This window comes from Camelus ferus, chromosome 10, assembly GCF_009834535.1.
Source record: "Camelus ferus isolate YT-003-E chromosome 10, BCGSAC_Cfer_1.0, whole genome shotgun sequence".
Classification (NCBI taxonomy): Eukaryota; Metazoa; Chordata; class Mammalia; order Artiodactyla; family Camelidae; genus Camelus; species Camelus ferus.
The window spans coordinates 32,304,579-32,325,091 of record NC_045705.1 but is presented as its reverse complement, the minus strand read 5'-3'; the positions used below and the strand labels follow the sequence as shown (position 1 = coordinate 32,325,091).

Sequence of the window (20,513 nt, the reverse complement as noted above, 5' to 3'; positions counted from 1 at the left end):
AGGTAATTGTATACATATATTTACTTATAGATAATAATAATGTTATTTTAGAATATCCAGTGTGTATTCATGCTTTCTCAAAGTTTGAGACATAACATTAGGTAATACATTCATCTTCTTATAATATCCCACATGCTCTATCACACAGGTGTGTTTTGCAGTGTTTTGATTCGTGTTATTTAGCCTGAGATCCTTAAACTTAACTGAATTATACAACTTCTCATATTTTTTCTCCCTTATAGAATTTCAGCTCTTAACATGTTAAAATTACATTAAACATCACATTTATATCTAATCTGTATCTGTATTTATATTTGCATAGCTGTCTATCTACCCATCATCTATCTAATTTGTCTACCTCTTTAGGAAACTTTGAAGTGGTTTGTTTATTCTCTGTTTACAACTGAAAAAACTGGGTTTATCAAACTGAAGTATCTTGTCACTGCTACAGAATTAGTGCTCACTATATCCTTTGATGTGCATGGAGACTTTTCTTGGCCCTCTCATCTGCTCAACTTTGTAAATATTGCATGTGCTTGAAAAAAGCGCACATATTGTAGGCTTTTGGATGTGTTATTGTACATGTACCAGGCATGGCCTGGGCCCCTCTTCCTCTCTGGAAACATCTCTTGCCTCACCTCTCCTTTCCCTTTTTATTCCAGTTCTGATCTTCTTGTGATTTCTTGAACGTCCTAGGAAACCTCCTTGGCATTGTTGTTGGCTATACTCTCTTCCCAGAAGGCAAAGCTTGCATCTATTTTTCTCTCTTAATCAGTTTATCTGACTAGTGGCACAGGTTCAAAGACTCTCAGGCATGTTAAACCTTTCTTCTCAAATAAATAAATAAATAAACAACCAAAAAAGGAAATCTTAATCATTTTTCAAGTCCCATGGATGATTCATGAGCTATCTCTTGAATATGTCCCCTTCACTATATTACTCACCAGTAACACTTCTTGCCTGTCTCAGGATAACTTTCCCCCAATATTCTTTGACTTTCCAAAATGCTGAAAACAGGGGAATTTTCTTAAAGCATACTATTTGTGTTCCATTTTTTAGTTCCATTTATTAGCCATAAAGAGGGTCCAAAACATGTTATACTGGCATTGAAGTGTCTGCATATATATATCCCTAAATACCTTTCCAGACTCCTTTTCTACTGCTTTTGCTTTAAAATTCCATGCTAGAGCCAATTCATATATTCTCTTACATTTTAGTAGTCCTTCCCGTTGACCACATTCCTCCATTGCCTGATACTCTAACAGTTTGTTCTCCATATCTTAAATCTTTTTAGCTTTGGGTCACACAGAATAACAGATATAATAAAAGTATTCAGTAAAAATATGTTGACTGAACTATGACTAATGAGAGTTACTTGTTTCTATAGCCATTTTTTCTAACATAAAATTATGATATGCAGTTTAAATATGAAGTTGAAGATATATGTTTTTACTAGAGTGATGGCGTTTTTAGAACAAAAACTAATGATCTAAGAAAATCAGGCCAAGAACTTCAGTTTTTTTCTGAGATAACAATGGATTTGATAAATGCCAGTTGTTGGGGTATTTTTGGATTTGAGTCCATGTCAGATTCCTTTAAATCCATGGTGAGGACCTTCAGAGTTTATCATGAGAACTTGTTAGAAAAAAAAATATACTTATCAAATTTTTTGATAATGAAACTATTGCAGCTCACAAGACAATGAATGGTGAGATAGAGTGATTTTCAGTCTTCAAGTCAAACCCAAGACTCACGTTTCAAATTACATGAGAGTGTCTTGATTACAGTTTTGTTTGTGATTGTATCTGTGATACAATTTTAAAGAAGGTCTATTTATTTTCAGGTTAATGTTAGGTTAGAAAAGACGAGATTGAGTCAAGTGGAGGTTCTTTTCTGCCATATTGACCTTTTTGCTGCATCTTTCGCATCCTTATTCCTCAGACTATAAATCAGTGGGTTTAGCATGGGGATCACCAACGTATAAAGCACAGCGGAGACCTTCTCCTGTTCCAGGGAATACTGAGAGCTTGGCTGGATGTAACTAAAGGTTCCAGAGCCATAGAATAAGGTCACAGCAGTCAGGTGGGAGGCACAAGTAGAGAAGGCTTTGTGCCTCCCCTCGGCCGAGTGGATTCTCTGGATGGCGATGATGAAGCGAGTATAAGAGACCACAATGATAATTAAAGTGAACATTGCAACGACCCCAGAGAATATTAAAAGCAGCATTTCATTGTTGTGGGCATCTGAGCAAGAGAGTTAGTTTCAGAAGAGGGGGGATATCACAGAAATAATGATTCACAATGTTCGGACCACAGAAGTCTAGTTTGAGCAAACCTATTGTTTGTGTCAGGGAGTTAATGAGCCCTCCCAAGTAAGATACAAGAACCATCAGAATACAAACCCTTTGGGTCATAATGACTGTATACAGCAAAGGGTTGGCTATTGCTACATAGCGGTCATAAGCCATCATAGAGAGGAGGATGCCTTCTGTGGATCCATACACTGCAAAAAAGGAACTCTGTAGAACACAGCCGGCAAATGTGCTGGACTTGTGTTTTGACAGGAAATTGACCAGCATTTTAGGAGCAATGACAGTAGAGTAACAGATATCACAAAAAGAGAGGTTGCTAAGGAAGAAGTACATTGGACTATGAAGTTGAGTATTTAACCAGATCAACACGATCATCCCCCAATTACCTACCAGCGTGATGAAATAAATAAGAATGAAAAGCACAAAGAGAGGGATCTGCAAATTAGGATTTTCAGTTAAACCTACCAGAAGGAATTCCTTCACACCTGTATGATTCCAACCTGCCATGCATTCAGGTTTGTGTCGTTCTTTAGCTCCAGAACAAGATGATATCACTCAGATAAAAAAACTAAATATATATGATTTCTGCGTGATCTGGATTCATAACAGCAGGTGGCATTTATGTTTACCCTGTAGTTAGATGAAAAAAGATATTAACTTCAGCAGTGGACCACATGTATACTAGACAATTCATTTACAGTGACTCAAATTTTTGGAACTAGAGCTTATTTTGTTTCCTCCTTCTCAGTTTCTACATCATCACAGTTGGGATAAGGAAACTCTCTTAGATCGTGAAACTGGTAGCACTGACATTCTAACCCAGATACGCCTCATCTGTATGACATTCACAAATACTCTGCTTACCGGGGCTACAAACAGTGCCACTCTGGAAAGAAATTATTTCTTTATCTGTGGCAAACCTGTTTTTTGCACACCCAGTTAAGTCATGACACTGTCTTTCATCATATTAAACTCCCTTCCTTTACAGATCGCAAACATCAGAACTTTTTTGAAATCACCTGATGCTCAGATTCCCCACTTGGACAATCAATGACTGTGCTGTCCAGAAGAGTTGAATGAGGAGGAAGATGTGGATTAATCTTTTCCTTTGCTATTTAGTTTTGAAGCTAATCAAAATTAGTGGTGTGATTTAACTTGAAAACTTTCTCATTGTGTCCTTGCATTTCCCTTCACATCTTTAAAACAGCAAACCCAAAAACTCAATGGAGAGAGGCAAGTACTCAAACCATGTTGGTCAGATATGTCCTGCTTTCAAAAACGTAGGCAAAAATGTAGGCTGCCACTTAGTTCCACTTTTTTTTTTTGACGTGATATAATACTAATTCAACAATATTTATGGTTCCAGATCAATAAATTAATCCATTCCTGCGTACTTTCCTACATTCAATAAATATAAATTACTTACGACTCTGTGACTATTATATACAGATAAATAGATAACTGATTATGTTTTATATTAAATGTTTTGTCATTTATAAATTCAAAAGCCTATACATTCATAAAAAATATAATATACTTATACTTTGAAGTAATATATAGCAAATGATTTATGACTAAAATTGTTTATAAGGCAAAAGAAGCAAAAATCAAGTAACACACACACAAAACTTAAACAACAATCACAAATAAAAATTTTTTAAAACTCACTATCAACCAACACGTTGATGTAATGAAAGACCCAAAACTATACAGCTTAGATAGTCTAACTTTAAAGCATATTCATTTGAAGCTACTTTACTCAAGCACACTGGAGTTGCAGTGGTAAGAAGCAGCAACTTGTAGCAAAAGCTGTCCTGAGCTCTGGGAATCAAGTTTCTGTGTGCATGCTCGGGTTTTGTAATGGACAGGAAGCAGTGACAAAATCAAGGAAAACAGAAAATAATTCTTTAAATATTCTTATTGGAATTATAAAATAAAATTGGATCTAAAAGATTTCCAGAAACTATTATTAATAAGATTGGGAAGAAATGATTTTCCTTGTACTATAGGTAAAATACGTTACAATTCTCAGATATTCCACTTCCCGTAGAATATCTCGAATTTTCCAGAAATGTGCAAGTAACTTTAAGTTATGATATAAACCAAATATTAAATACATAAACATACACACAGACACGAAAATATTGAACTTAGGTATTATGTAAATAGTTTCCCTTTTCCACAAAATGGGAAGAAAATCTTTGAAAGATAAATTCACCACAGGTTAAGAAACTGTTTTCTGGCTGTTGGGGAGTAATACTGAAATCCTACAGCTGTTGTGAAGATAAAAGGAAATATCAAAATTTCAAATAAACCTACATCACCATTTCCTAAATATACCCAGTTAAGTGAAGTACAGACTAAGCAGGATTTCTAGAGAAGACTGGGTTTTCATGATTCTTAAAGGATTTATTGTTGAAAGTAGAGCATTTTTATGTTTCCTTCTTTTTCTTTTGGGGGCACAAACTGTAGCTCATTGTGCATATGGGAACCTCAGATGTTCAGAGGTTGGATCATTAGCCTCTCTTCTGTTCTCTTGAGACTGGTAATAATCAGAGCTGCCAGTTTTCTCAACAGTTGTTCAGTAGATAATTCTGCTCTCACTTTGATAAAATATACTTCTTTCTACAAATAACACAATTTTAAAAATGGATGTGTTCTCTAAAACTCACACATTTAGGATAAAGGCACAACACAGACAATAAACAATTGCAGAAACTAAAGAAATGTGTTCCAATGACATAGACCTATTCAGACAAGTGTTGAAATGTTCTAATGATGAAACAGCTGAACTGTCTCTCTTCCTATAAAATGGGAACATTCATACATGCTTTATCTATCTCACTGATTCATTATGAAATTGATATAAATTGATGATTATAAATCATCATACTTGAAAAACTTTATCATTTACACTAAAGCTTTATGAGAGGGGAGTTTGAGATTTGCAAATAATAACCACTATATATAAAAAGAGATAAAAAACAAATTTCTTCTGAATAGCACAGGGAACTATATTCAATATCTTGTAATAACCTTTAATGAAAAAGAATATGAACATATGAATATGAACATATGTATATGCATGAGTGGGACATTATACTGTACACCAGAAATTGACACATTGTAACTGACTATACTTCAATTTAAAAAAATTAAATAAATAAAATAAAATAGTTTTATCAGAGATTACACATAAAAATTAATTGTATAATCTTTTAGATTATTAATATAAAAATGTATGATTTTCTTCTCTCTAATAATTCAATAATCATCAAGGAGATGCAGACTGTGTCTTAACGATTCTGTTATACCTGTCATTCTACTGAATCGGTAGACTCATAATAGTGTAGGAATTCTGCACATATTTCACATTCGTTTATTAGCTTTTTACATAATTTTATATTTAGCACTCAATTATGAAAATAATATATCCATTATTTATGTGTTTGGGAGAGGGTAGTAGATAGTTTTGTTAAGCTTTGTTGTTAACTCATTACAATTTCTTAGGTATTTTAGCATAAAAAGAGAGTAACCTATATGCAGGTAAATAAAATAATGGTTTTGTGTCAATCCAAATACTGCACAAAATTCAAAGAATTATGACAAAATTACATACAGTTGTGAAGATACTGATACAACATGAGTGTCCTTAGATACCAAATAGAAGATATTACTATGTCATAAGAGACCAAAAGACATTCAAAATCCAACAAAATAGTCCATGAGAAAAATAGAGTCAGCTATACAATGAGAGTGGGGTTGCAGATTCAAAGCAAGAAAAAAAAAAGCAATATGATTAAATGCAATAAACTAATTCCTTCGTAATTTATGAAGTCACTGCTGCAATAACTCTAACAAGGGACCGGTGTCAAAGGCAAAAACAATAATCCTATATGCTAGGCAAAAATCTCTTGGCTAACAGACAGCTTTAATCTTCTGAGATGGCCTCTCTGACTTTTGTTAGTAGGTATAATTATTCCATGAATAAGTATGTTTCACCCGAAGATAAAGTGATAAACTTCAACTAATAAAACACAAAGTTTGAGAAACTTTGTAGATTAGATCATCAGACTGATATTTGTAATAACAATTTCAGATACATAATTAAAAAATTGGCTTACAGCTGTTTTATTGTTGTTGAAAATAAAACAGAATTTGGAGTATGACTTCAGTTTTAAAGCAATCGGGATAACTTAAAAACCCCATAATATTGTATTAAAATATAAGAAGTATTTATAATCTTGTGTTGATTTTATTTGTTGACCAGACACCTAGTAAGATAAAAAGAAAAAAAAATAAATTAAATTTAAAATATTAAGAGTTTATTTAAGTAAATTTGTGGCAGTCTTTAAGAGCTTTTACAAAAGTGATTGCTGCAATTACTAGTTATATAATTAGAATATTATGTTTTGCAATTTGAATCAAAACTTAGAAAAAAGTTGGTTGTTGCATTTGTTAACACAGCAAAGCATTGCTTATTAAATAATAATATAGAAGATTTTATTTGTGTGCAGTTTTTTTCTGTGTGGAAAAGCCATTGCTGAGAACAATAACTCATAATAAAAAAATATATATATGGGGAATTATGTGTTCAGTATTCTGAAACAGAATCACTATTCACATTAGTTAATTTTTTACTTCAGATGGATAATACTTGAAGTTTAATATACTGATAATTCATCAGTATATATTTTATCAGTGTATTAATTGCTGATTAAAAGCTGAAAAAATTGTTATATCCAGATACCAACGTAACATTTATGGAGCTCCAGTGACATTGCCTTTAAAATATATACCTTTGTCTGTGCTCTCATGAAATCTAATACTAAACAAGAAAGAGAGACGGAGAGAAAAAAGAAGGGAGGCAGAGAAGGAAGGTGGGATGGAGGAAGGAAGGGAAGCTCCAGAGTCTTATAATTTATCTTAAAGTCTTATAATTTAATACTTTATATATATATATATAAGATAAATTATAAGACAATAGTAGCCGAGAATGACATTAGAATTTCCCTACTATGTATAAATACATTTTTCTACTTAGAACTAGATTTTTTTATTGACACGCAATTCACATAACGTAAATAGTGCTTGTAAATATAAAAAGCCAAATCAGATGGGTTTTTCCTCAGAAACGACAGCGAGGTAAGACTTATCCAAGAGCGATTCTTTACAAGCCGTCCTATTGCAAAGTCACACGAACATCATCTACAGATAAAGTTAAGGCAGGAAACCCCAGGGAGATGCTGAGGAGATGAGCCTGTGTTCAGGCCACAGGCTCTGACATGTCATAAAGCTTCAGCCTCATCAGTTGGACTCCTTCCCCTGATTAATCCAGTAAGAAGATGTTGTTCCCTTAAACACAGCTAAGATTTCTGATCAGTCAGCGGTCCAAAGTCATGTATTTGCAACTTTAAGTTTGGAACACACAAAGGTTCTCGATCTTGGTCAAATCATGGGAAGGGCTGATGTGTCCTCATTTATAAATGCTGGGGAGGCATCTTTGGGGGGCCACTCTGCCTACCGCAACCACCAATGTGTAAACAGATTCCCTAGTCACTGGAAGAAGCTTCTGAGCAATGCCACAAGTCCTCACACTGCAGTCACAGATTTCAGCCTTATTTATGCAATATTTATATCCATGATGGAGATAGTAGTCCCTGGCTCATTGACTCACATGATATCTTATATCATGGACAATGTGTTCCTATAAGGTTAGTCTTCCTATGTGAACAAATGTTTACCCCTGTCAGGCACACGTGAACTCTGGATTGCTGACTCAACTGGGCTCACTTTTCCAGGTCTTCTTTCCATGCTTCACAGTCAAACTTTGACTTGAACACTAAGAGACAGCACTTTGCAGGTATGAAGAATTATAAAAGATCTAACTACAACTTCAACAGTGGTCTTTTTACTGGGAGGGCAGTAAATGAGGTGACAAAAACAATTCAAGTCTGCCAAGCATGCTATGACAAATAGCCAAGAAGACCATCCAATTCTTGAGGGCAAGTGAATTTTCCTGGAATGCTTGGCCTGGAAAATGTTATACTTTAAAATTATTCTGTTAAGCTGCCAAGGAAGTATATGCATCCTGGCCAACACATCACATTGTATCTAGATCAACAATGGCGGTCTCCTGCATTGGGGAAGGTCCAAATGATTGCTGAAAGTGTCCCGTCAGGGTCCTTGGACATCTTCTCTTGGAGGATTTTTAGATGGATTTGTCCCTGATTTACTAAACTGCTTCCAGTTTGCCATACCTTTCTTTTCCTATACATTGAAAAAGTATATTTATACTATCCTAAATATGCATACCTGCATCCCATAGCAATGTCAGGATTGTGCTCACAGTCATGTTTAGTAGAAATGGTGTGGATTACTGACACAGGTATAAATCATGGAAGCCACTATTTGGGTGAGAAGAGAGGAATTCCAATTAAGGGTTAATTTGTCCAAAAGAAATCCCTCCTGGTTGCTTTTCTGTAAGCCTCTGAAAAGTATATAGAGTTGAGAAGTTAAGAAAATAAATTATGATAAAATGCTATCATGGATTAAAGATGGCTGCAAATTCATTGACACTCTTCCTCTTGAATCCGGGTGGACTTGGTGACTTGTTTCCACATAGGAGGGGTGTTCTGGAATTTCCAAGGCTAAGACATGAGAATCTAGCAGCATCAGCCTTGGTCTTTTGGAACACTTGCTCATGGACTACTCTGAGGCTGCTTTGAAGAAGAGAATATTTGGAGAGTTTAAAGGGGGGTGTCCTAAGACTGCCTGAAAAAGAGATGCCCAGACTACCCACAGCTATTCCAGTCTGAGCTATTCAAGTGATCCCAAAGGGCCCGCCAAGGCATTGAAGAGCACGGAGACTTCATCCCTGCCCAGCCCTACCCACATGGCAGATTCCTGAGGAAAATGAATGGTTATTGTTTTCAGCCGCTTAAGTTTTGTGGCAGAGCATCATACCACCAGAACGAATGCGGAAGTGGCAGCTCAGGTCACATGTTCTGCCATTGTTCACAGCTGCCAGGCTTGGACCCCAGCCCTTGCTCACCTAGAGGCGTGGTGATGCCCCTGTGTGGCAATGCCAGCTTCTGTTCCCCCTTGCATGATCTCAATTGGACTTGTTTTTCAGCCTCAAGGTCAAACTAAAGGAGAAGCTGGTGCCCTTGCAACTGATGAATTTTGAATTTGCAGGAAAGAGCTAGAACCCAGGGTTTGGCCATGGCAAATGGTTGCTGGATCTCATCCTCTGATCAGTGAAAGGAGGGGCAGTTCTTTCCCTAATAATATATTTTAAAAGCCATATATCCCAGTTCTCAATAGTGATGGCTAATCCAGCCAGATTAGTGTGCTTTACTTCAAAATGAGGTGAATGATGAGAAGAGCACACCTCACACTGCTTCTGTCTCTGTGAGGTGAGAAAGTACCCGGAGGGAGATGGTGTCAGGTCATTTTCCATTAGTTTGCACAAGAACACATGAAACAAAAATGTGATGACTTTGTAAAGCATAAAATATTTTATCTTCTCATATAGGAAAAATGATATGCTACCATATGTGAAATCCTGGGGTTTTTACACAGCAATGATTAAATTTTTATTCGTAGAAAATTTTGTATAACAACACAAAGGAGCATGTATATATTTAATTAGAACTAATAGTGATATATCAGTTATAAATTGTGGCATGTCCTCTTCACCATACTTAGCAGTGTTTGTAGCCAACTAAAAGAAAGTATGGATTCTCAACCAATATTCACTCCAAATCTTTATCTTTACATTATTGTAGCAAACGTTATCTCATGTGTTTCAAGAACATGTTTTTTTATTTACTTCTGAGAAAATAATTTACTTACGAATGGGCTCTTTTGAAGACATATATTTACTATATCCTTTAAGTATGACATATTTTTTAATCTGATGTCGCTAGGAAAATTGACAGTTTTCAAATCATGTCATAGAGCTCATTTGCCCTTGACTTCCAGGTCTCAGTGAAGGGCAATAAGATGTGAACCTGTTACATACTTTACTTCTGACCTGAATTGCAGATGGTCATTGAAATGCAGATATTTTTCCAGTGACGTCATCGGTTTTAGTATTTTAGATTTGTACGTTGCATTACTTTCTTATGATTGAAATGTAACACAGTCTTACAGCGTTCTCTCTCATCATAGACAGAAGCAGAAAAATCTAGTTCAATGTGATTGTCACAAATGTCCTACTGTATTCTGCCTTTCTCTCAACTCTGACTCACTTCACAAAATATATATGTGTATATATATATATATATAATTTACATTTTATGTGTTTAGTTTATTAAAAGTACATATTAATTTTCTTTGTTTATGCATATTATCAAAGTACATCTTAGAAGTTAGGGAAATAATGCAGAACAAAATAAAATTGCATCTGAGATGTTTTTACCAGATTATTAATCTGACACATGTTCAGGCAGTAACCTCACCCATGAGTTTCATTTGTGTTATGGACAAAAAATTAGCGTTGAGCAAGTTCGGCAGTTCTAAGCCCGGGATAATTTTGCCTCCAAAGGAATATTTGACAAAGTGGATATTTTCGGTTATCACACATGGGGAATGTGCCACTGAGACCTAGTGAGCAGAGACCAGGGATGCTGCTAAACACCCAAAGTGTGCAACTTAGACCTTCCTCCCCTTCTTCTCCCAAGAAAGGAGAATTGGTCCAAAACGTCACTAGTGCCACTTTAAGAAACTCTAGGCTAGATCAATTCTTAACAATTTTATAGTTTAGAATACACTGTAGTTTACTTATTTTAGACTAATTTATTTTCAAAAATGAAAAATAAGTCAAACTTACAAAGCTCCCATTAAGGAAGCTGATTTGATTCTTCATGCAACCTTATGTGCATTAACACAATAGATGGATAATTAGAAGAAATTCACTCATGATATGAAATCTCCTTAATGTTTTTAATTAGGAAAATACAATAAAATGAAAAGAATGACCAAAATAACCCATACATTTCAGAAACCACTCAAAAATAAGAACAAAGGAATGGCGTTGTACTCTGTACTCTGACATTTTTGCCTAGAGCAAATGTTTTAACATGATGAAGGGACACAAAGTTAAATGTTAGGTTCCATTTTTTTTGGTCTCTGGCAGTATCTCAGAACATTTGGAATGGTTCACAGATATTTTTAAAATTCCTAATTTCTTATAGTAAACCAAACCCTAATTGTTGTCTTAAAATCAAATAGTAATATAATATTGGTAAAGTAATGAGCAATCATATGTCATTACATTGTGACAGACACAAAAAGTTTTACACATATTCTAGGAGATTTATACATATCTGATCATTTAATTCTCAAATTATGCATTTACTAGTAGCTTTACATATATTAATTCATCTACTCTTCAAAAAACAACCAATTTCAATGGGTAATTATTTTACCATTTTCATTTACAAGATTACACCCAGTATAAACGAATCCAGGAATTTATATTTTTATAATTAGTACAAAATGCACAACATTATGTATTCACCTGTATGCATCTTCACCTTTGACAAAATAAAATGAAAATCAAATTGAGACTCAAGTATCCAAAGCAACCACAGAAAATGTCTAATTTAGTCATTGCAATTGATCTCAGAGAAAGGAGTGTTCATGCTCCAATTGGTTTGCATTGTCAGTTTACAGAATAAAATAATCAGAGCAATCATTCACTTCTTCTTGACGATAGAGCCTCAAAGACTATGTCAGTAACATCTGGGCAAAAAATTAGTAATGGGCACAGCTTATAGTCTCCAGGAGCTTTGCAAATGTGTTTGCTTTTCATACATACTTGCTGTGAATGCAATAGCAGAAGATCTATTAGAACAATCAGTCCAGCCCAAAGAGAAGGAGTGTGCTATAGCCCCACTCTGCTCTAATATTAAAGAGACTATTGTTATGTACCTTCTGTCTCATTTCCTGAGAGTCAGTGAAACCACCATCACCTGTGACAAATATGAGGAATATCAAATTTCCCTGATGGTAAATGTTCCGTAAGTGCAGAGTCTAGATTTATTTTCCCAAACACCAAAAGTTAGATTTACTCACTCATCCAGCCATCCGTCCATCTATTCTATCCATTTGTTCATTCATTCATTCATTAAGTAGACATGTAATGAGGAAATACCACATACCAGGTGACACATAGGTTTTGGAAAAATCAACCAAGATACATATTACCAGCTGCCAAGAAGTTTCTAATATGGGTGAATTCAGACAGACCAACAGATACCTTCAATGAAACACGATAAAGAATATAATAAATCAATGTACAACATAGTTTAAGAACACTAAATAGAGAGAAATTACTATCATTTATTTTAATTCAGGATTGTTTCACAGAGCAGAATTTTGTAAGAGGACAAAAGCGTTTTAAAGTATGAAAGATGAAAACTTATCTTTATGTCTGGAAAGTGGAAAGTGGTCAACACTTAAAATAGTTGACACATGGCATAATATTGATGAGACTGAAGGGTTAGGCTAAGCCTTGAAAATTACTACAGGATTCAAATTCTTATTCAACTGAAAGTCCGGTTTCTGTCTAACAGCTTTTTGAGGGCATTTTTTACATCCTTGTTTCTGAAGCTGTAGATTATTGGGTTAACCATGGGGAAGACAACAGTATAAAACACTGCAACTACTTTATCAGTGCCTAGGGAATAGCTGGTGGTGGGACGTAAGTACATGAACAGGAGTGTTCCATAGAATAAGGTGACGGCTATGAGATGGGAAGCACAGGTGGAGAACGTTTTGCTTCTGCCACCTGAGGACTTGATGCCCAAAACAGTGATGAGGATCCAGAAGTAAGAGAGAAATATGACCACAAAAGTGCTGGTCTGGATGAAGCCACACAAGGTAAAGAGCAGAAGCTCATTGATATGCGTGTCTGCACAGGATAAAGCCAGCAGAGGTGGGATATCACAGAAAAAATGATTGATGATATTGGAGCCACAGAATGGCATCCTGAACGTAAGGCAGACGTGTACCATCGAAGTCATACTTCCGCTGACGTAAACCAGCACAACGCAGCAGAGACAGACTCTCCGAGACATAAGTGTTGAATAGAGCAGTGGATTGCAGATGGCGGCATAGCGGTCGAAGGCCATTGCTGCCAGGAGAAGGCACTCAGCATCAGCAAAACAGCCGAAGAAAAACATCTGCAGTGCACAGCCGTAGGGGGAGATGCTTTTCTTGGATGCTAAGAAATCCACCAGCATTTTAGGCGTGATGGCTGTGGAATAGCTGAAGTCTAAGAAAGACAAGTTGCTGAGGAAATAATACATGGGGGTTTGAAGGCTCGAGTCGATGTTAACTAGAATTATTAAGCCTATGTTTCCCATGACCGTGAGTGTGTATACTATGAGAAATACCAAGAATAGTGTGACCCTGAGAGGTAGGTAATCTGTGAATCCAACAAGCAGAAATTCAATTGGCATGGTATAATTACTCTCCAACATCTTCTTGGCTTTCTTGTTTTTCTCATCCGATGTGGATGGTATCAGAACACATGAGTTGGCTTGAGTGATGGATGAACCAAGAATATCTTTATTCTTCCTTTTAAGGAAGCAAAATACAAGGATAATAAAACCACAGTTAGGGCATTTTCTGTGACGCATTTGGCTTGTTTTCTTTTTTGTCACTTCCTTTAAAATAGATAATTAAAAATCTTCACTGATTCCAGATAATGTTATTCAGTGCAGGTGTTTTAAGATGCAGTGATTCTTATGTTATTTACTTTTTTTTACAGTAGGACCTTATTGTTTATTTTACTTTATTTTATTTATACCAGAAATTGACACGTTGTTAACTGACTGTACTTCAATTAAATGTTTTTTAAAGATGCAGTGATTCTTTAAAAGATGTGCACATTAAGAGATGATACTAACTCCTTTCAGGATGAAAGGGAATAAATGTGGCTCAGCTGATAAGGACTGGAAGAAGTCGGAGAACTAGCGAGATCCTTATTGGCAAAGCTCTATATTTCCAATCCTAAAATTACACTCTTCCACGTAAATAAACATATAGCTGAGAAAAACTCTAGGGGGGAAGTGCTCACAGGTAAACTAGGTAAATCTACAGAAGAGTATCTGTGATCTTGGGAGGTAGCTTAACATGACAGTTAAGAGCACAGCAGGTATGCGAGAGATGACTGGGTTCAAATCTTAGCTTTGTTACTTACTGCTTGCATGACCTTGATAAAGTTATTTAATCGCTCTTTGATGGTTAGAAGGATAAACAAATAGATATTTGTAAAATATTTATGTAACTCTTACATAATAAACACTAATATGAATATTTATTAAATAAAATTTATAAAACAAATGAATATATCCTCTTATTTCTTTTTAATTATTTACTCAATAGCTTGAAATACCCAGACAGTTGCCTCAAAATTCATCTTATCTTTGGCATCATGGGCACTTGCAAATGAATTGTTTGGCAGCAGTAAATTGTTTACACAGCTCTATAGTGATTGCTTTCCTTTCTCTAGGTTTTTGTCTCTTTCTTATGTCTGGGGTATGGATATGAAAATGTCTGGTGTGAGGTCACAGGGACATTGTTTTGAAGGACAACTGTATCTCTGCACTTACTAATGAACTTCTAAACTGAGGCTATATGGGAAAAATACAGAGACAGAAAAATCACCAAGGAAAAAAATTATGACAGGTGCCAATGGAAAATTAATTATAGTTGATGGAATATTCAGCAGGAAGTTAAAGATATGTACTTAAAGATATGTATCTTTGGAAGTGGCTTAAGTGTGTAACACTGTAGTGAGTAATAAGGCAAACGAATAACGGAGATCTATTCTTCCCGCTGTGCATGGGGACTTGAGAATTTCCCCTCTCCCAATAATACGACCTGCAATCTTCTAGGTGCAAGGAGAAGAGAAGTCAGTCAGACTCATAGAAACTGATGAAGTTTAGCTTACTTAATTTAGCTTAATTAATTAGACCGTTGGATTTCTTAAAATTCCCAAATAGGCACAGTCACCTTCCCCATCATGGAAATAAGGAGCACCATGAATCAGGCAGTGACTTTTGGAAAATGGCATGAGTAAGCTGAGGTCAGATTTCTGTTCCATAAACCCCAGTCACTCCTCCAGCCGCCCCACCACCTCTCCCCACAACACAAAGGTGGAAAAACCCTACAGAGTCAGTAAAGATGCATTTTATCTAAGGCAACATTATCTTTGCTACATTCACACCAGACATTTTGTTGAGGCTTTAGGGAATCAGTCACTTACCTTAGCACCATCTAGAAGTTTGAATTGCAGAATTTATTTTGTGCAAGAAGCTGACAACGTTTCTCTCCAGGTTTCATACGTAAGTCTTACAAGAGATGAGTATTTATAGTCTGGTCTGTGGCAAGTGGGATATTATCCCAAGATACTTCCCAACCCCAGCGGATTTTGGATTGGCAATGACCTTCTTTCCAGTGGTGTGGCTTGAATGATTTTAATGGAGAAAAATGAAGAAGGAAAATGAACATAATTGACTATTGTGTAGGCTGTTTCATCACTGCATGTGTCCCACACTGAAAGATCTAAGATGAAAAACAACAACAAAATTCCTTGTATTCTACCAGCCAATTAAAATCTGTACATTTTATGATCTCTATCAGATACTTAAAGATACTTTAAAACACTTAGTTGTACGAGGGAATTCTGAAGTGCAAGGTCAGCACTATTGAGAGGAATCCCAGGCACCCTAATTTTAGTTTGTTTCTCAATTTTCTGCAGGACTAGAAGGAAATATGCCTCCAGTGATAAGATGTCTTAGTTTTCTTTTGTATATCAGTATTTACAGCAATATTTATTAATACTTTAAAAAGCAGTTCTAGATTTTAATTTTCTTTAAGTTATTGGCAATGGTGTAGAGCCTGTATCTTAAGACTCCTAAGATAGACAGCATGGAGAATGGATAAATACAGGATGTCAGGCTTACTGCAAACCATTGGCCTCTTTCCCAGTTCTGGTGGGAAAACTGAAATGAGTTTTGTTCCTGTTAGAAGACTGTCTTATTTAACAGATGAAAGATTAGTGCCTTTAGAAAGAAGGACCATCTCTCTTCAACTAAAATAGCGATGTGTGTGAAAAACTAGAAGCTGGAAAAATACAGCTTACACATTTTTGGAGTGAGAAAAGCTGTCAAAATTATTTTTCTTTCTTTCTTTTTTTTTCTTTTTCATATAATAAACCTACATGTCTGCCAAAAGGAAATAGTAAAAAGAAAAAATAGGAAAGAATAGTAATTTCTTAATTAATTAAAAAATGTAATTGCCAAATTTTTTCCTTTTTCTTCCTTTTTTTTTTTTTAATAAGGAATGTGTGTGCCATTAAAACACAAAGATTATCTTTCACTTTAAGGGTTCCAATCATGTTTTACACACAGTGATATTGGCAAAGACAGCAGTAAAACAGCTTTGCTTACTTAAAGCACAAAATGAGTTTGCTTAAAGATATTGAATAACTCACAGACTGGATAGAAACCTGGAGAACTCACCAAGAAAACTAGCAGGAAGCAAAGGAAATAAGACAAGAGTGAGGAGGCCACCACAGGAAGAGTTTGCCTCACCTGTGACAATGGCCAGCTACTCGCACTGCCAGGCGTTGGGAATAATTTCTCACTTCTGCTGCCCTCAAAGTCAGGAACAAAATTTTGGACTAGCTTAGAGTAGTGTGCATGCCCAAGTTTTAGTTTCTAGGGAGGTGGAAGAAGAAATATGTTTCCTTAGCCTCAGTCTTGGGGGCTGAGAAGACCCTGGGATGTCACCCAATTCTGCGGAGCCATGATTGCTAACTTAGAAGGAAGTCTGTCCCACATATGAAAGGCTCTAAAGTGACCGAGCCAAGAGCTACAGAGGACGGATGCAACAACTTCACAAGAATGTTGTAGATGGAGCACTGAGCCCGTACCAGGAAGTCCATCTACATACCGTCTCCTTGGACTTCCCCTTCCCTGCCCAAAGTTCCTATTCCTGAAGTCTCCAAGACTAGTCCTTGACTGGCTCCTGGGGGATCTCCTCTAAAACCCTGGAATATCCTGTCTGATAAAAGCATTTCTGTATCCTGGGGTCCACATCAAACAGTTGGTGCCACTGATGTAATTAATGGTGAATGCCTGCGGGAGGGTGTAGCTCAGTGGTAGAGTGAGTACTTAGCATACGTGAGGTCCTGGGTTCAATCCCTAGTATCACCGTTAAAATAAATAAATAAACCTAATTACCTCAAAAAACTTGATGACTGCTTTGTTTCTTTGCTTGTTTAGGTTTTGTTTTTGTTTTGTACACCTGGGGCTTTGGGCTACCCTGAATTGTAATCAGCTTTAACTGTGGGGTGGGGCAGCTTGAGAAAAGATGGTTTTGTGGGCTATCCATGCCTGTGAATAAACCCCTAATAAAACTCTGGACATGGAGACTTGTCTAAGTTCTTCCTGTTGACAATACTTCCTAAGAGTTGTCAGACAACACTGCCGGGAGAATTCAATTGTCCCACCAACTGAGTGACTCCACCAGGAGAGGATGGTGGAAGCTCATGCCTGGTCCTCCTTCACGCTGTTCTAGCCACATTTTTCTCTTGCTGATTTCAGTCTGTACCTGTAGCTGTGGTAAACCATGACCACGTGTGCGATGGCTTTCCTGGGTTGTGCGAGGCCGTCTAGTGAGTCACCAGGCCTGACGGTCCTGGGCACCTCTGACAAAAGTGCTCAATTTGGAAAATGTTCCTCAAGCATTTTTCTTTCCTTTTTTTTTTAACTTAAGGTTTTAAACTTTTAATTTTTATATGATACTAAATATGAAACTTTATTTTAAAAATAAAATATGCAAATCTGGAAACAAAATAAATGAATACATATAAACTTACCTCCTGAGTTAAATTAAAAAAAAAAAAAGCTTTTTGAGTATCGCCAAAATCAGTTCTCTGTGATCACCCGGTTCTTGCTTCCTTGACAATAACAATCACAATATGATATCACCTCTTACCTGTCAGAATGGCTGTCATCAAAAAGACCAGCAAATGTTGAGGAAGTGGAAAAAAGGGAACCCTTATACACCGTTGGTGTGAATGTAAATTGGTGCAGCCTCTATGGAAAACAGTATGCAGATTCCTCAAAAAAACTAAAAAATAGAATTACCCTATGATCCAGCAATTCCACTCCTGGGTATATATCTGAAGAAAACAAAAAACACTGATTCAAAAGGATACATGCACACCAATATTCATATCAGCTCTATTTACTGTAGCCAAGATGTGGAAGCAACCCAAGTGTCCATCAGCAGACAAATGGATGGAGGAGATGTGGTATATACGCAATTGAATACTGCTCAGCCATAGACAGGAATGAAGTGTTGCCATTTGCAGCAACATGGATGGACCTGCAGGGTATTATGCTTTGTGAAATAAGTCAGACAGGGAAAGACAAATACTGTATGTTATCACTTATATGTGGAACCTAAAAAATAAAACAGACAAATGAATATGACAAAATACAAACAGAATCACAGATACAGAGAACAAACTTGTGGTTACCAATGGGAAGAAGGAAGGAGCAAGGAGCAAGATAGAGGTAGGGGATTAAAAGGTAGAAACTAAATGAGCTACAAGGCTACATTGTACAGCACATGGAATACAGCCAATATTTTATATAAAACTTAAGTGGGGTATAATCTATAAAAATTTTGAGTCACTATGTTGCACACCTGAAACTAATGTAATATTGTAAACTAAATACACCTCAAAAATGATAATAAAGCATTCTTCTGTTTTTTTTTATGATTCCCTAGCTTTCAATTTTAAAAATAAATTCATCTATATCTTTGAAACTATATTTTACTAATTTGATTTTTATTTTTCAATATTATAAATGCAAGTTATAGTTAGTCTCCTATATTGCTTGTGTTTTTCTTCGATATTATGTTTCTAAAATTTGCCCATGTTCATAGGTATCCTTGTACTCTAAATTTTGAAATGTTGTAGCATTATTTTCCTTGATGTGTCATAATTGAATTGTGAATTTTATTTTATCAGGACCAGCGCTGATGTGAGTGTTACTTTAGACGTCACTCAGTGCACGCGTGCAAGCGTTTGTCTAGGTCCACCCCTAGATGTGACACTGAATAGATACAGGGTATACATAGGTTCAACTTTAAAATACAACAAAATGTTTTCTAAATTTTTGTTTCATATTTATATTCTCAAGAACAGCACATCATACCTTAGATTCTGTATCATTGCTAATGCTTGTTAGGCATGTAACATATTTTGCCAACATAATGGAGGTGACAAATATTTAAATCTTTAACACAGCTGGGATGATTTTTTTGTCTATTGTATTAGGGAGGGAATCTTTTCTTTTTGAATACAGATAGAACGTTTTCCCCACTGTTTTTGAAAAAATATGTTCTCCATTTATTTTCAGTGATACCCTAGAATGTATTACATTTTTATTTAAGTGTAGATGTGTTTCTGGACCGTCTAGTCTGATCAGCAGTCTGTTGCTAAGCTTTCCTTCATATAATGGCAATGAAATCTCCTAGATACTTCTATAGGAGTGGCTTGATCTTTTTGTTCTGGGTTATTCCATCAAAATTTTACAACTAGCTTGTCACTTTTAGAATATTTTTGAAATTTGGTTGGGAATTGCGTTGTATTTACAGACCAATTTTGCCAAACTTACATCTTTAAAATACTGAATCATTCTCATAAACATAGTGTCACTGTTTATACAGTTTACATAAAATCTTTTAATGATATTTTATAATTTTCTTGATAAAAGTTTTGAGTAGTTATTGTTGGAGCTATTTTTCCAGGATCTTGTATAATATAAATGTTATTCTTAAAAAAATTACATTCTCAATATTTTCTGCAGTGATGAGAAAATGCATCAGGCCAGATATTGATCTTATATTTAACAACTCACACAAACTATTTTATTAATTTTTATAATTTGTCATTTTACCCCTTTACATGAGTCTATTCCTTATACACTTAAAAATTTATTTATTTTTTGGAGGGTTCCTTCATCCGCTGGCTGCACCCACCAGTGAATTGTTACCTGGAATTGGCAACATTGGACATCATTTTATTTTACATAATTTTAAAGTGACAATCACTAAACTTCTGCTTATTAGCATTGATGATAAGATGTCAATTCAGTTGTAAGTA

The 20,513-nt window shown here is 35.6% G+C and overlaps 2 protein-coding genes across 2 annotated transcripts; both read right to left on the bottom strand.

Annotated features, from left to right (window-relative positions):
- Positions 1–1,875: 1,875 nt before the first annotated feature.
- Positions 1,876–2,818, bottom strand: LOC102515708 (olfactory receptor 1052-like). Its single transcript, XM_014563447.2, is given in 2 exon segments — positions 1,876–2,259; positions 2,261–2,818. Coding segments are annotated over 2 exon segments (942 nt in total).
- A 10,046-nt stretch (positions 2,819–12,864) lies between these two features.
- On the bottom strand, positions 12,865–13,878 carry LOC102517969 (olfactory receptor 5AS1). Its single transcript, XM_006189659.2, has one exon. The coding sequence runs from the start codon at positions 13,801–13,803 to the stop codon at positions 12,865–12,867; it is 939 nt and encodes a 312-aa protein (XP_006189721.1). The 5' UTR covers positions 13,804–13,878.
- Between the last annotated feature and the right edge of the window lie 6,635 nt (positions 13,879–20,513).

Bases quoted from the DNA above. Each gene is read 5' to 3' on its own strand.
- LOC102517969 (XM_006189659.2), bottom strand. From the start codon at position 13,803: ATGTTGGAGAGTAATTATACCATGCCAATTGAATTTCTGCTTGTTGGA.